The sequence below is a fragment of the Triturus cristatus genome, chromosome 10 (assembly GCF_964204655.1).
Source record: "Triturus cristatus chromosome 10, aTriCri1.1, whole genome shotgun sequence".
NCBI classification, from domain to species: Eukaryota; Metazoa; Chordata; class Amphibia; order Caudata; family Salamandridae; genus Triturus; species Triturus cristatus.
In genome coordinates, this window is record NC_140593.1 from 753,059,707 (window position 1) to 753,076,766 (window position 17,060).

A 17,060-nucleotide genomic window follows, 5' to 3' on the forward strand; every position below is an offset into this window, starting at 1 on the left:
TGGAGCCTGTGTCGCATCTCAGGGCTTCTGAAGCGACGCCGACATTCACTTCGTATCCTTCCGCCACCCTCCGGTGCCGCCGTGGTTTCCATACTTCACTCCGCGGGGCAGCATTTATTGCCCCCTAGAGGACTGGGGTTAAATTTGAGAAGACTAAAGCGTGCAACGGGAATACACAACACAACAAAGAGTCTACATAAGGTTTCGATAGGTCTCTGCGTGTTTTTTGGATCAGCAACGTGATGGGTAAAACGAAGCTTTCATAAAGCCAATGAGTGGACTTTTGTGCTGGAGGAGAAACAGTGGAAGTGGCGTATTTATTCGCCGTGACTTTTCAGCTTATTCCTTCGCCCGGTCCATGAACAAGGAATCCGACAGCAGCGAGTGTAAAGCCCGCTTTCATGGACGTCTTACAGACATACCTTACAGACACGGAGGCGTGGGATACGAAGCCGCTTCGTCTGAGGCGGAGCTGCCGCTGGTGCAGCTGGTGCAGTGGCGCCGGGGCCAGAGCCCAGCGGTATGTACCACCCCACAGAAGTCAAAAGGACATCTTCCTGGCATGCACCAGCCAGTCCCTCTGGTATCCTTTCTCCGCTACGGCCGTCTACATATTGTAGGAATACTATTTGATGAATGCAAACTTACTTTGTAGGTGTCCACACACCGTGTTCTTAAAGAGACAAAACCGCGCGTTCTACCCCAAGTCTCTCGCAGTCAGCACCGTAAATCACAGGTGTTACTACTGTCCACTTGAAGGCTGCTAGGTTATCGGCCTCGGAAGGATAAAGAGCGCTGTGGTGAGCTTTTGGATTCCTCACCCACAGATCACAGGCGATACCAGCGATTAACCGTGTAGAGTTTTGGATTACAGATTTTCCGCATAGAAAAAAGCATTAGTTTCCTAATATTACGCCGGGCGTATCGTGCAGTGTGCTTTCACCCCAGGGCACAGCTGTGCGCCTGTTTCTATTCGATTGCACTTTCTAAACACACAGTTAACTCAGAATTCCTAAAGGCAACACAGCGATTAAATAGAAGCCACTGTTTGGGGGAGGAGGTCACAGATTATTTTATTGAATCAATGCGTTGCTTCAGAATGTACAATCGCACCGTATAGAAGCGCGCGATGCGGCCCCTCCCCTCGTCTTCAGACACTGCTGTGCAGCGCCAGTAGTCTGAAACAATTCGAATATTGCGTTTTATTCCAGTCGCTCTTGCTTCTCTGGGGTTATTCTAGGTGTAGAAACAATATATATATATATATATATATATATATATATATATATATATATATATATATATATATTTTAACTAGCTACTGAATGCACAGCAAGTGAAATGAGATGCTATCTGAAGCGCCTCGAAGATTACTAGGAGAGTTTGAATTATTTATGCTGCATGGAAACTCAAATTATGCGGCATAGGCATATTATTTGATGAAATAAGCATTGGTTTTATTATGTGACTGCATTTACATGTCCTCATAAGGAGAGAGCGGAGCGCTATACAGGGTACACGCGCTCATTGAGATATAGCCCTTGTAATAAAACGGTTTTATTTGCTCATCGAGTCCCAGTTATGGGGTAACGGTTATGTTATGTTCGGCTAATTTGATATTGATATAGCGCAACGACTCGAACCTGAAAGGACATTTCGGCGCTCTGACATGCAGGAGATGAGAGACAACTAGTAAAGCAGCCTCGTGTGAGATGTATTTAAAACCAGAAACCAGGGGCCACGCACGAATAAAATATTGCTTTCCATCGCCGGCTCATTAGGACACAACTCCCCAGCCACGCTCAGTGCATTAATTTGTATAGCGTGTGTGTCACTCAGAAACACGTTTGGGATTTGAGCCCTTCGACCCCTCAAAAGGAGGTCGGACACGTTTGGGTTCTGTTCGGGTGCACTTTCCAATCCAATCCAATCCAAACAGCTTTATTCGACAAAAGTCATAAAAGTGAGACAAAACAAGTACAGGTACAGAATACACAAATACATTTAGCAGAAAGGCACTTTCGAGATACCATCTACTTGGAGACGTGTCCAATAGCAATTGGTTTCACTACAAAGTCATAATACCTTTCCTCCCCTTTAACATTGAAGCGACCTATTTCGGCTTTACCTTGCTGGTATATAGGCGCCCCCCCTCCCCCCCCCCAAGTTCGAAGGTGATGCTTACACTATCATACACCGGCCCCCTCTTTGCACGCCAGTGTACAGCAAACAGTAGCCGAGAGTTGACGGGTTTACTGTTGCACCGTCATGCCAGCCACTGAACCCTAGGTTCGATGATTCGTGCATTATGAATCAAAAACGTGTTTTGCTCAATCTGCAGGCGGTGACGTATTTTGTATCAATATCTGCAGATGCACCGTTTGCAGAAGACGCTGCAGTACAGCATTTCATAGGCATAGCTGCCGCTTTATAACTTGTTTTATAGGCGTTACGAACTGCTCTTATTACATTTGTAAGCGCTCCAAGTAACTTGTGTTAGTGTTATCGAATGTAATGGGTCTGAATTTAAGAACCTGTGAAGGCTGGAAGACTAAGGTAGGCTTGGCCAAGATTCGAGCTTCCAACCTGTAGCTCACCCCTTGTTTCGAGGCGAACATTCCCCACACTCTGCCATCCTGCCAGCACCCCCCACCCCCTTTAAACCAGGATCAGTTTTGTTCACTTCAGTAGGCTCCGTCAGCTCCGTCAGTGTTTGAACCCTAGACTTTGAGGTCACTGTAAAAGGAACACACAAACACGTAGGCATCTCACTTCCTTGGTACTGACCAACAACCGAGTCGAATGCCGGTCAATATCAGAAATGGCACGTCCTACCAAGGGGAGACACTCTATCAATGCTGTCGCCACAACAGCAAAGACATTTCCAAACCACAGAGACCTTAGGGAAAGGGGACCCGAGTAATAAAAGGCCCTGGTGATTGTAAGTAGAACAGACCAAAAGGTTCAAATGGTTACTCATCGACAAGACACCCGCGAAAGGGCATTACGAGGCTCCAACTGCGTCAGAGACGTTTTAAGGCATGGGCAAAGTGGGCTCTGGCCCAGGGCCCCAGCCTTTCAGGGGGGCCCCTTGGAGCCAGGTCTGTGCTGCAGATTCTTGTCCGAATGACTTTGAATAATTCCTAAACATATTTTCTAAATACCGTTTTCCATTAAATTATTTTAAATGAGGGTGATGTGTGAGGGTGCATTACAGATATTTTGCAGAGAAAATGTCGTGTTTATGTTTCATGCAACATCCCTAAAAAGAAGTTTCTTTTAGACCAAAACAGGACCTCACATATGAGAAATGGGAGGGTGTCACACAGAGATTATTTGCAATAATATTAGTTAGCTGCTGCTGTGATACAATATTGAAAACACATAATTATATCTGAATATTAGATATAAACACAGTTAGAATTTCAACAAGTGTGTCTATGCACTGTCAGTCACATGTCCAAAGAGGGCATGAAATAGCTAAAAATGGATCATAAATTCGAAGCTGATCCAAAGAGGGGCCCCAAAAATACCTCTGGCCCAGGGCCCCCAAAATCCTTAAGATGTCCCTGAACTGCGTTGCTGCTCTACGCACCGCCCGTTCTGGCCTCCGTAGTCCCCAGTTCTCAACGCCATCTTTCCCACCGGTTTCACTTCCACACGCGCCCCCATTCTCACTAGCATGGCCTCCAGGGTCGCCGTTGTCCGCGCCAGCGTTGACACCACCTCGCATTCCCCCATGCCTTCTCACCACCACACACCCCAATGCCACCCTTACTGCCAATTGTCTTCTAATCCTGTGCCAGCTGCACCCGTGCCCCATTCTCACTCAGACAGGTCCTTGTGGAAAGTGCGGCGTTTACGGTAATGACGCACTCCATCCTCATATAAGTGCGCACACATCTCGGGGAGCACAGTCACTGATGGGCGCGGCTTCACGAGAGTTGTGGTAAATACATTCATCCCATTGGGACTCTGAAAACAGATTATCAGGACTTTCCTGAACATAAAGGAAGGTAGTTATGCTCACATGATTCTGGGTAAGGAATCCAATGTCCCGGGCAAGAACAAATATGTATTTGTAATTTTTGCTTGTTGAGTTCAGAATTTCTAATATAAGGGGGGCCAGGGGACACCCACCTTCACTGGTGAGTTCCTCGTGTAGGCAGCTCGTCTGGGTTGCGTTTTTTGCCTTGTAGGTTATACAACCATCAGTTCACGTGCTGCTGCCCACCCCCAACTCACCCTTCGTGCTACTCTCATGCTAATGATTGAAGTGCCCCACCGGTGCCTGAACCCGTGCACTTGTCCAAGCTCAGCCGCCTCTGCCCTCTTCGCACCGTGACCCGTCCCTCCAACCTCACCCCCGCACAGGCTCCAGGTCTGTGGGTGAGCACTGGCCAGGCAGGGACCCCCGTTCTACTTAAAACGTACATACAACCCAAATATGCGCGTAAACAAATATATATATATATATATATATATATATATATATATATATATATATATATATATATATATATATATATATATATAGGTTGTATTTATCTACATAGACATTCGTTTGCTTTCATAACCACTTTAAACTTGTCAAACACATTATTATAAAACAAATCTAGGAAGATGATAACTTGCTAAATCGACATTATTCTCATAAGAAATGTATTTACATCTGACTGAGAAAAATGAGGCCAGCGCTGCCCCCACTCAAGAGACCTCCTTAGTTATATGTATGGCAAGCATGAGTGCAGCTGTAACGCACGTGCACGACCCTTACAAATCATAGGGTTAGATGCCAATCTTGCGTCGTGCTTGAGGGCCAAGACCCCTTGAACATCCTCACTCTGGGGGTCGACCACAGGCGACAGTCAGTAGACGCCCACCCTAGACCCAATCCCGCTTTTTGGCTGAAGGGTTGTCAGGTTGGGGACACAGGGGTCAGCAGACCCCCGTGGAGTGCCACGGAAACTACCATCCCCACCCTCAGGGGCCCCACTGCATGCGGGGACTTCAGGCCTCAAGCTACGGGATGTGACGTTCCCATCAGCACTGATGTACAGCTGGAGCAGTACTGACCCTGCCCTCTCTACAACCGTTAAGGACATGTCCACATTCATACCATACATGCATTATTAATGACAGAATTCATAAAACCACTTCGAGAACGCCGCCATCCAAGAGCAAATGTAACGGAAAGTAGCCAGGATGGGCAGGTTAATCACAGCGGCCCAGTCATGGCCCAGAGGGCTTTACAAGACCTCCAACGACGCTGCACCCCTGATGACGCACCTCCGGCTACCAGGATCCTGTCCAATGGAAGAGGGAGACGGAAACTTTACACCTCCAGCATTTGGCGTTGTGCTTCCCATCCTGTAGGGGCCCTATCGCCGCCCCACCAGACTGCGCCTGCCCCCCGTGGGTTTGGGATTTGGGAGAGAAGGGTTTGTCCTGCCATCGTTTGGTTACACTTTCATAAGTGCTCATGTTTGCCATCGGCCTAGTATCTCCACCCGAGTCCCTCATAACTGCCCCGCCAATCAGGCCCTCGCCCACGCCACGCCCCCACTTTCACAGTCATCTGTCTATCCTTCGGGCTTCCATCCACCAAAGCATTCTTAAATTGTCTAGTTGTTTTAGTGCACCAGAAGCGAGACTAATGTGGCGTTATCTTGCTCAAATCACCTTATTTCTCTGAGGTCTGGTTTGGCTTCCAACGCTAGGGGTCAGAGTTAACAGCAGAAAAAGGGCTAATTAAAAAGAGGACATTCTCTGGCGCCTGGAAGCACCAAGACGAGATTCAGTGTTCAGCGCTGATGCACAGCTCAACTCGCTCGCTGTCATCTCCCTATATTCTCCCGTCGTTTAACCCCGCACCTTCTCGCCCTGCCCTACCACTTACATTTAGGGCCTTGCATCATGCTCTCCCCACCCTCCAGGCTTGCTTCCACCTCAGAAATATAGATTTACTTCGCCCCCCTCGTTGCCTCCCCATATCTAATTCTTAACTCCGTTTCACCAAAACAGCTTCTTTACCTCATCCGACGCCACTCACGTCCGTACCCTGATGTCCCCACCATCTCCCCCACGCCTCTGTCCTATGTGTAGCCTTTCGCACCCTCTTTCTGCCCTTCGACCTCGTCCCTGCCTCCCCCGCACCTGGCCCTGATTCCATGAAAGCTCACCTTGCGTACGTCATTGTCCGCTGCGCTACTTCCTCCGCCTACTACAGACGTTGAACTCTGTGGGTCCCAGCAGCACCCCGGCTCCCTTAAAGAAAACAATAACAAAGGACAAGGTAGGGGGCGCCTGCCCATGCCAGCCTTCCTTGCCACTCTCCCAGCCCTTCTGCGACTGCTCTCCACCTGGAGGGAGAAGCAACCCTGGAAACGCATTCACGCCAGCCTCCCTCAACTGAGAGAGCCCGACCGTCCCCGCACACATGAAACTGCGAGCTCCCGCAGAGCTGAGGGCAACCCTCGGCCGACCAAGCCTTTCCCGCCGCCGGAGCGGTCTGATCGCCCACTTTCCTTCAGCCTCACTTTTTCCCAGTTCTCACCCACCTCGGCGAGGGAGTGATGGAATCCGATCAGACGCGTTCGAAGCTGGCTAAGTTATTCATGCAAACAGCACGAGCACCCCACATCTTACCCAATTCAGCGAGGAGCTAAACAGGCATTTTTCTGGGGCTCGTCGCTGGGATGACAAATGTACTGCAATCCAGGCCAGCGCTTTAAAAAAATAGCTTTATTTGCGTTATCCCACTCACAATATATTCATCTTCAACTTCATTTAATAAGCAAATTAAAAACTCTATTTTATTCTAAAGCTCCTCCTACGTGTCCCCAAAAGCCGGCATCTGTGCACGCGGATAGCCGAGAGGACGCACTGCTAAGGCATGAAGTCCAGAGCGCCCCTCCTGTCTGGCGAGGGAGCTCCGGTCCCGGGCAGTCCCCGGCCCTCCTGTCTGGCGAGGGAGCTCCGGTCCCGGGTAGCCCCAGGGCCCCTCCTGTCTGGCGAGGGAGCTCCGGTCCCGGGCAGCCCCAGGGCCCCTCCTGTCTGGCGAGGGCGCCCCGGTCCCGGGCAGCTCCACAGCCCCTCATGTCTGGGGAGGGAGCTCCGGTCCCAGGCAGCCCCAGGGCCCCTCCTGTCTGGCGAGGGAGCCCCGGTCCCGGACAGCCCCAGAGCCCCTCCTGTCTGGCGAGGGAGCCCCGGTCCCGGACAGCCCCAGGGCCCCTCCTGTCTGGCGAGGGAGCCCCGGTCCCGGGCAGCCCCAGGGCCTCTCCTGTCTGGCGAGGGAGCCCCGGTCCCGGGCAGCCCCAGGGCCCCTCCTGTCTGGCGAGGGAGCTCCGGTCCCGGGCAGCCCCAGGGCCCCTCCTGTCTGGCGAGGGAGCCCCGGTCCCGGGCAGCCCCAGAGCCCCTCCTGTCTGGCGAGGGAGCCCCGGTCCCGGGCAGCCCCAGGGCCTCTCAATGCCGTCTCTTTAGAAAACCGCAAACATGACATACCGCGACGGTATTACCGCCTTAATCGGGGACTGGCTTCACGTGTCCTGCTGCTTTCAGCGTCGCACTTCACAAGGGCGCTTTCACTGTCAGGGCAGACTCAGCCTTTCACTTTCCTGGTTGGTAAAGTCAGGGCTAATGTTCTGAGTGATAACAGCTAGCATTTAAGCGCCAAGTGAAAATCCGCTGTGTGAGGAGCAGGCTGTGCTCTGCCCAAAAGGGGGCGAACAAAATAGAATAATTTCTCCCACTGGGGTCACCGTGCTCTTAAGAAGGCTGGACTCTGGGTTAGCCACTCTCAGGGCTGGAAACAAGTGGGTTCTCTGCTCTGTTCAGCGAAACTCCCTGGACACAACCAGCCGGTTCCACACCAAGGCACCCATAGGCGCTGTGGACTTGTCCCAGACCCTTGCCAAGCACCCTACCACTTGCAAAGACCTGACAAGCTGCTGTCAAAAGTTTCATCCTAGTTGGTAATGATTGTGGACGCTCCACATATATATAATAAACAATTGCGAATTTCGGTGTCGAAAATGCAGGTTTCAGAGAAGAAGAATTCGTACTGACTGAATCTCTCTGTCAATTATCAATGGCATAATGTAGTTGGGGTGGTAATCTCTCCTAATAAATGTATTCTGTAGTACATAGTTGGGTACATGCGCTTTAAATGGGATATGGGGAGGTGTTTGTCGATTTCACTTGGGGACTTTTACATACACACACGCCCACCCTTGTCTCGGTTTTAAAAGTCTTCAAACTTTTTATTTTACAACATATTGAGTTATAAGTACCCCTCACAAGCTTCACTCCTGTGCCTTCCTCCTGCACCTTAAGGGCCCTCCTGTCCTGCGAAACCTGTGAAACGTATCAATGCGTGAGCTCCCTAAAGGCGATGAAACTTCCCTGCCTAAGGATGGCCCCAGCGACACGTTTCCAACTCGCTGTCAGCGATTTACCTCAAATGTGCGCAGGATAAAAGGTGAGGGCGCACCGCCTGCACAATCAAAAATCGCGAAACTAGCAAACGTGTCCGTGGGGTTGGTGTAAAGGGGCCGCAGTGCTGGTTGGTTTATATGGGCATCTTCTTGTTGCGGTGCGGGGCCCTCGACGGGAACCGCAGCCAGGGTCCCCAGGACCGAAGTGCGGCGCCGAGAGGGCAGGCTGTCTGTGGTTCTGTGGAAGTCTCGCCTCCAGCACGCGCCGGTACTAACCTCGGGCGCAGCTGCCTGCCTACCTGCTTGCGGGACATTCCCCGGCCTCCCCCTGTGCCCTGAAGAAGACCTGCATCATTGCCTTAGTTTGCGTCCCCCTTCGTTTTTTAGGAGAAAAAACACATAACCCAAAAACAAACACCGCTTGAGTCTACTGACACTCGCCACCTACCTGTCAGGTTGGGGAAGGAGTCTTGGAAGTGGAGCGGGTCCGAGCCCTTCTCCCTGGGCTGCAGCTCCTCGAGGTCAACGGCCTCCCGCTGCCTCCTGCAGCCAGCCTCCGGGTTGCCCCGGCCTGCCGGCAGCTCCTGAGGCGGATAGAAGCTCTCAGGGTGGTCGCTGAAGCTGGGCAGCGCCGTCGTCAGTGCCACCATGGATGGGGCCCCCTGCCCGAGGCCGGCGCAGAAGGTGTTGGAGAGGCGGCCGGCGAACGATGCCAGGGGGGCGAGCGGCGGGATGCCGGACTGCAGCTGGCCGTGAGAGAGGGCCTGGGGCAGTACCAGGGGCCTGTAGGGCATGAACATGGGGTACCCGGTGTACAGCAGGTGTCCAGGCCGTGGCTGCGGGCTCCCGATGAGAGAGTCGATGGAGAAGGCTGTGCCCTGGCCGCTGGGTCTCTGCATGGCGGCGCAGTGGAACTTCTGCCACAGGTGGGATCCGAAGTTTTGCCGGCTGCGCCCGGGGCAGCGTTCAACCGCCAGCGCCACTTAGGCCTCCAGCAATCTCCGAGCGCGGAGTCCCTTTATTTAGTTCTGGAATAAACTTCAAAGCAATCAGTCACACAGCCTCAGATGGGTGGAGTGCGGACGGGACCCCACCAGAGGCGGCAGCGGGCATGGCGAAGCAGGCAGGCTGAGGAACGAGCCCCGCGGAGCCAAGCACAGGACAGGCAGTGGGGCAGGAGGCTGGGGGAACACGCGGCACGCTCCTGCTGCACCGGCTCCCTCTGCCCTCCTCTCACACTTCGCACTGCTTCACGGCCTCTCGCCTCCCTCCCAGCTCATCTTCATCAGGACAAGAGGGGGGCGGAGGGTGTCACGCTGCAGTCTCATCCATCTTCCTCAAATTACGCTTGGCTTCCTCATTCAGGCCCCTTCGCCTCTTTGGCACGGAGTGGGACAGCCTGCTGCTCCCGGGGAGCCCCCTCCCCAGCCACGCCAGTCTAATCAGCTATTATTAATGCTGATTGATGATTGGTAATGACTTAGGCTCGGCGTCTGAACAAGGCGTCTTTGTGGGAGTTTTGGGCAGACAGGCAGAAGCTGAGGGGCAGAGAGGAGGCAGATGTTTGGGGTCCGGTCCCCTCACCCTCGGTGTCCAGTCCTTTGCTTCCTGGGGGGAATTGTAAACATTATGATGGTGATCAATGGTAAGTGAGTGATGTCCCCTGTGAGTATCTCCCGCCCCCTGGTTACAGAGGGTGGAAGTGACTCAATGAAAAGAAAGAGGTCCCCAGAAAAAATCGGGGAGGGAGGGCTGCGGCGTCTATTGCCTCCAAATCTCAGTACTGGGAGAGAGGGCAAAACCACTCATCAGGCAGTCCCAGTGCTTACAAGTTAAGAGGAAGCAGCTCGAAGGAAAACTTGGCGAGTGTCCCCCTTCACCACGGCCACCCGGCTCATATTGGGAGCCGGCTTTAGGGAGAAAGTGCGATCAGAAACCAGCAGCCCCAGCGATTGACCCGCGGTGACTCCAAGGGACGGGCGAGAGGCCCCCTCAGTCCAGTCTCCCGCACGGGCGGCCTCCGGAAAAAGCCGCTCCACCAAAGGAGAAAGTCTCCTCTGTGGAATATCTTTCTTAAAGAGCCTCATTTCATGCACATTGTGTTGATTAATAAGGTCTCATTAGGCAGCGCTGGTTGTTTCATGCCTCCCCGGCCGCCACGTGTGCTGTGGGTACTGCGGGCTGTGAGCTGGGCCTGGGCAGAGAGTCAAGGAGCGGCCCGAGAGGGAGGGGTAAGCAGGGGCAGACTGCGGCCCCTCCCGGGGTGAATTTCCAAGCTCCCTTGACTGCTAATTTGCTTTGATTTGCCGCTTTCCAGCGCTGATTAGCCCCATTCAGCCCAGGGGAGCTGCCTCTCGAACTGGCCTGCCTGATTACAAGAGCACAGGGTGCGCTGAGGGTGAACCGGGCTTGATTAGCACCAGAGTCGGTCCGGGGTGCTAATTACTGTTCTAATGGCACACGACTCAGCCCCCCCCCCCCTCTCTGACACTGCTCTGATCTATTGAGGAGACCAGAGTCGTCCCTCCAACTTCTGGGGGGGGGGGGGGGGGGGGCGCAGCAGGAGATGCGCTGAGGTAGGCGACAAGATAGTAGGTGCTCAGAGGCACCTGGGCTGGGACACAGAACCAAGAAACATCAAAAGAGGACACGTGCTCGGCAGGCGGATCATTAAATATAGACTTATAGAGGGGTCACAGTGAATTACAGGGATGATTTTCACTAAGGGGCTGGAAGTGACACGAAATAGATGAACAAAAGTGAAGCTTGAGTTGTCCACACATGCCAACCTTTTAGAAGGGGAAAGTGGGAGATTGCCCTCCCCCCAAAAAATAAATCACGATAATGTATTTCCCTCATTGACTTCTATTGAAGGAGAGGCAATTTCAGACGGGAGACAGCCAAAAGAAAGCCTTTTTTTTGGCTTAAAAAATCGAGTCTCCTGAATCGGGTTTATTGGCATGTATGGTTGTCTGACGTCTCTCTGAACCCAGGGGTGAAAAACATTCCAGTAATTCACTTTTCACCCATCATTAATTTCACGTTATGTATGGCCCCCAACATCAATTGCCCCTGCTTTCAGCTACTATGCAGCGACAGAAAACTAAAGGGGCACCCATACATAACATGGCCTTTGTTATTTATCCCTTCCCCAAAGATAACAAGCATTGGCATAGCCAATAGGTCTCACCTTTGGGACCTTATAAGTGTTTAGCCATGCAACAGTTGCGTAATTAATACTTATAAGGTCCCAAAAGCGAGACCAATTGGCTATGCCAAGCGGCCTTGCGGCCGCGAAAGTGAAAGTGATCGCGATTGCGATCGTGATCAACATCAAAGCGGCCTTGCGGCCCCGAAAGTGAAAGTAATTGCGGTAAAACGCGGCGCGCGCGCCGGCGCACATGCACTGTAGCTCTATGCTGGCCTGCTAGCACTTTTTGGAGCCCTCTCAATAAGTCTCGCCAGACCAGGCGAGACCTAAAAACACATACATGCTCTCCTTGAACAACCCCCACCTCCTTCCCTGCCCCCCCCCCCTCCTGAACCCCTGCTTTCTGCTTTCATTCAACGCACACAAGCAGCCCGCACCGACTGGCCCTCAGACAGCTCTGTCAGCCTGGCCTGGAAGGCCTTCAGGAGGTAGCAACAGTGGGTAGCACGTTTTATTATTGAGTTTTACTATCAACTGTTGCTATGTCATAGCAGTGAGTTATGAGATCTAGAAACTGAAGTAAACAATAGAGGCTCTCAACAACAACACAGTAGATCTGACTTAAAACGCGGATAGAGCTGAATCCACAACAATAAACAGGATTTGCGCGTTTGAATGCTCTGAAGTTGAAATGCCACAGAGCTGGAAAAGAAGGGTCACAATGCACAAAACTGTCTATGACTGGAGTGGGTCTGCTTGAAGGGGGTATGCTCAAAGGAAGGAAGGTGCTCGGCCACTGACATCAACGTGGGGTAGTTGGAAAGGTGACTCATTCGAGAGTCAAGGGATGAGAAAGGAGTGCATACGTTTATAGTGAAAAAATGAAGAGAGTAACAGGAGCGGGAACAAAGAAAGAAACTAGCACTCACATAGCCTGGGTTTAATGCGTGCTAACCTAGACAGGTGTGGCTCACTGGTGTGGAGAGGTGTGGCTCACTGGTTAGAGGCGGCAGACCCTTAAGCAGAGAATCGGCCAGGGACCAGGGTTCAATTTCCGACGGGGCAGGGTCGTGGACCAGGGTCAAAACGGACTCGCTAATTCTCGCCTCGGTACCTACTCTAACCAGGAACACACTCGGCAACTCTGGGCATTAAGCTTGCCTCATCTCTACAACGGCCCCCCACAGACGCCGGTGGGGGGATGCCTGGTTTCACCTTGGAGATACCCAGAAAGGGACCATCTCACAGGGATAGCCAGGACAGGTTCCCCAGCGGTCTATAGCGCCGGGACACTTCCGAGTAGCTGTGCGCTGAATAAATTAACATAACATAACAAGCACATAGAGAAGCAGAAAAACACAGAGATTATTTGGGCCATCCTTTTTCTTGGCGTCCTCTGTATCCTATTTTTAATTCCTCAAGACTATTTGTATGAGAGACATGGCACAAATAGTCTGTGCGCATTTGTGAATGCTTGTGATTACAGGCGTTGGCATGTGCAAGACAAACTTATTCAATTTGTCAGTACTTTTGAGTGTAGCAGTTAGCTAAAGCTGACATAGCTGTCACACGTAAAAACAAAAATCAGCTTGCCATAGTGAAATAGTCTTGACATTGTTTAATGCTTATCATCCATTGAGTAAAGTAATTCCACTAGTTCCCACTAAAATGACAATATTATTATTCTATTAAATAATGCAAGCAAGGTATGGAATTTTAGGCTCTCATTGAAAGTGGCCTGTAAATTCCAAAGGGACTTGAAATGGTAATGGGGTTGCAGAATCTGGCAGGAATGGGAATTTTTACAGCCCATTTATTATAAGGGCCCTAGTGGAGTGTTAGGGTATACCCTCTAACACACATAGGAAAAACTCATTTGCAGTGGGGCTTTTCATTAAAAAAAATCGCTCCAAGCAAGCAAGTCAACATTTCAAGTAAAGCACTGGATACAGGGGCATAATAAAAGAATTGCACAAAAGCAATACTGTGTTATACTTTTTCTTAATATATCAGATATGCGAAATTTGAAATGCATTGTAAACAAAGGAGCTAAAATGTCCAAGACACTTGTATCAAATTAATTTTGATGACAATTGAAATTCATTATGTCATACTGTCATGTACTATTCTGGCCACATGCCATGTGATATACCTTCGGTCAATCCTGCCTTTTTAGGTCTCGCTTGCAACAGCGCATGCACTCTTGCATTCAAGGGGTTATTTTTTACATTAAAGGACTTGGAGCACGCATATTGCTTACATCTGTTGGCTTCATTGTCACTCTTCTTTGCTGCCTCCTTATTGCTTAGTGTGTGCCATGCATCACTTCCTTTTCTTTCTGTGGAGCATGGACCAAGCGCTGATGATTCAACTTCATTAATGCCCGCCTGCTGATTACGATGTGATTGAGGTAGGCGTTACAGGACACTTCTTCTGTTTGCAGTTCTCTGCCGCTTTCCCTATTCATTCTAATTTCAAACACATTTTTGGACATTGTTTATTCACGCTTGCATCTTTTGGTACACGTACAACTAAAAATAAATTGCAATTCTTGAGGGTTGGATTAAACAGTTATAATATACAATTCCCACACTAACACATTTACCCCTTCATGATGCTTGCAGCCACATGCCTATTTTCATTGCCTTCCAGTGTTATATTCCATATATGTACCCTATATAGGTGCAGGTAACACTGCAACCTTTCACCTATATCCTTCCCTACATTACATACATAACGGTTCATAGGGACTGACCTTTTACCTAGATAGGACACTGCATTCTGAACGTGGGTTTTTCCCTAGTTCGAAACTCATACATTATGCATGAGGTTTCTTGGAAGCACAGCAGGACTGACAGCAGGACGAACATCTCCCGTATAATATCTCTGTATAAAGTTCAGGCCCTACGTCATCCTTTAGGCCGACACAGTAACACAGCAAGGTAGGACCCCTGGGGAGACCTGTGGGTATATTTATACATCACATCTTGCTTAAGAAAGAAGAGGAGACCGTGACTTCCGTCTGACACACTGACCAGAGACGCTGAGGTTCCTGCATGCAGACACTCCAGCTCGCAGTGGTCTAACATCCCTCGCGGGGTGTCCAACTCGAGACCAGGATGGGTTCCCATATTCTCTCATTCTCAGATAATGGGGTTGATTAGATCCTGGAGGGATTCTTGGCATAACACCTACACCAAAGATAGGTACATTTAAGTACATCTAGCTAGGGAGGCATAGTAGGAGTACTAACTTTTATCATGTGTTTTATATACTTGTTTGTATTCATGATTATTGCAAGATGGTGGAGCTATACCATCAATTCACTTTCTTAGTGCTTCTAATCATATATCTCTGCTACTGTCTAATGGTTGTTGCAGCTCATCTATTCTATACTAGAATAACAACTGTTCAGTAAATTCTTATTGAAAACGCCCAACCGGTTTATTCTGTGTAGCTCTCTGAGACCAACTAAGTGAGCACGAGTGACTGAGCGAAAGGTAGTATATTGTTTCCACGATTCTGAGGGATCAGGGTTGTCATCTTCTGAGGTTGCCGAGATCTATTCTCTCCCCTCAAAGAGGGGATTAAAGTGGCACTGCGAGCTAGCTGATGCAGACAGGCTAATGTATCCGGTGGGGGTTCACGGAATCAGTCCACCACCAGTCTCACAGTTTATGTTATCCAAACGCGCAGATCCTGTATTGGTTATATAGGAACTACATGACACCAGCCATTCACTCCCTTTAAGCACCTTTCCTTTGCTTGATTTTAAGTTACACAACCACAACTGTACTACTCTATGCCACTGCATGCTATTAGACTCTATGCTATTGTATTCCACACCACTCCACTCAATGCCACTCTACTCCACACCACCCCACTCCACTCCACTCCACCCCACTCCACTCCACACAAAGCCACTCTACTGCACGCCACTCCACTCTACATCACTCTAATCTAGGCTACTCCACTCCGCTAAATGCCACTATATGTCACTCCTCCCAATGTCACCCTACAGCACTCTACGGCACTCCACACATTGCCACTCTATGCCACTCTACTCTACGCCACTTTGCGCCACTCAACTTAGTGCCACTCAACTCCATGCCACTATGTTCTATGCCACCCTACGCTACTCAACTCCACTCTATGCTACTAACTTTTATCCATGCTAATCAGGAGCCATGCTGCTGTACAACATGGCTAAATGACATTGGCAAAGTCAATACCTCTCCCATAGGTGAGACCTATTGGCTTTGCCAAAGCATGTTAACCAAAAGCACTTTGCATGCTGGATTTTTAAACCCATGCTAAAAATGTTTAAATGGGAAACGGCATCTACAATGCAGACAGAACTACGTAGTGCCATTTCAATGCAGGCACTACAACGAACACGTAGTTACCACGCTAGTCATTACAACGACTGGCTTTAGGGAACGCATTGTTGGATTTTAAATCCAACATCTTCGCTACTGTTGCACAGACTGGAATAGTAAAATATACTATTCCAAAATCCAGCTCTTCCCTCAGGCAAGTCACTGTAACAACTTGCATTGTAACGGAATGCATGATAACAACACGTTTGTTGCAATGCCCATGTTGTGAAGGCATGCGTTGTAAAAGCATGCATGAATACGTCATACATCCATTTAAAACAAACCGACAAATCTCAAAGAGCAGTGGTCTGTTGTCCAGATTGGCCTGAAGCTGTTACTTATGACAATTAGCGACTTGGCTGCTTTGAACAGTTGTAACAGCTTGGTTCTTATGTTTAGTTATCCTTTTGAAAGGTACTCAAATACATTTCTGCCAGCATATTGTTGATATTGTTCACAGTCTGATAACTTATCAGAAATGAGATATTGAGAAGTTACAGGTTATCCGGAGGTCCCTCTTGGTTACCAGATTCCAGCGATGGCTTAATTGACAACACCCTTCAATGACTGCCCACCACAGAGAATGAGACTTCCAGTAATGCTGTGACAGTGTGTTGGATACTGCATATTGTTCAAAGTTCGGGGTCATCTCCCTCCTCCCTTTCACCATGCCTCCTCGTGCACCTCACACTCCTGTCCAGCTGGAGACATTCAAGCTTGCAGCTACTTTAGCATTAGTGAGCTGGGCCCAGACACCGGGCTCCAATATTCTGAGGGGTGCACATAACTGTGTGCATTAAGGTAATGCTAACAGTAGCAGCCCAGTCGCCTTGCTTCAGCCTTGTCCATGCCTCTGCATGCTAGTTTCTGTCTGATTTGCCTGTAAGTGGTTTTAATCCTTCATAATTAATATCAAGCGGGAGAGAGAGGACAAGCCAGAGCTAGTTCACTTCCCCTAGTATTATGTTAGAATCAATGGGAGCTAGCTACAGGGTAGAAGCTCCTTGTGTATGTTTGCAGATGAAAAAACATTTGTTTTTTATAAAGACCCTCATCCACCAACCTGGTTGGTGGCATGCTTCATCATCGGGTCCC

General features: G+C 49.9%; 1 protein-coding gene across 2 annotated transcripts in view; it reads right to left on the minus strand.

Moving 5' to 3' along the window:
- Positions 1–9,691, minus strand: part of GBX1 (gastrulation brain homeobox 1) — a 314,001-nt gene extending 304,310 nt beyond the window's left edge. For both annotated transcript variants that reach the window (XM_085628263.1, XM_085628262.1), the window contains exon 1: positions 8,884–9,691. In XM_085628263.1, the coding sequence (XP_085484389.1) occupies positions 8,884–9,334 (451 nt within the window). In that variant the 5' untranslated portion in view covers positions 9,335–9,691. The remainder of the gene's footprint in view (positions 1–8,883) is intronic.
- Between the last annotated feature and the right edge of the window lie 7,369 nt (positions 9,692–17,060).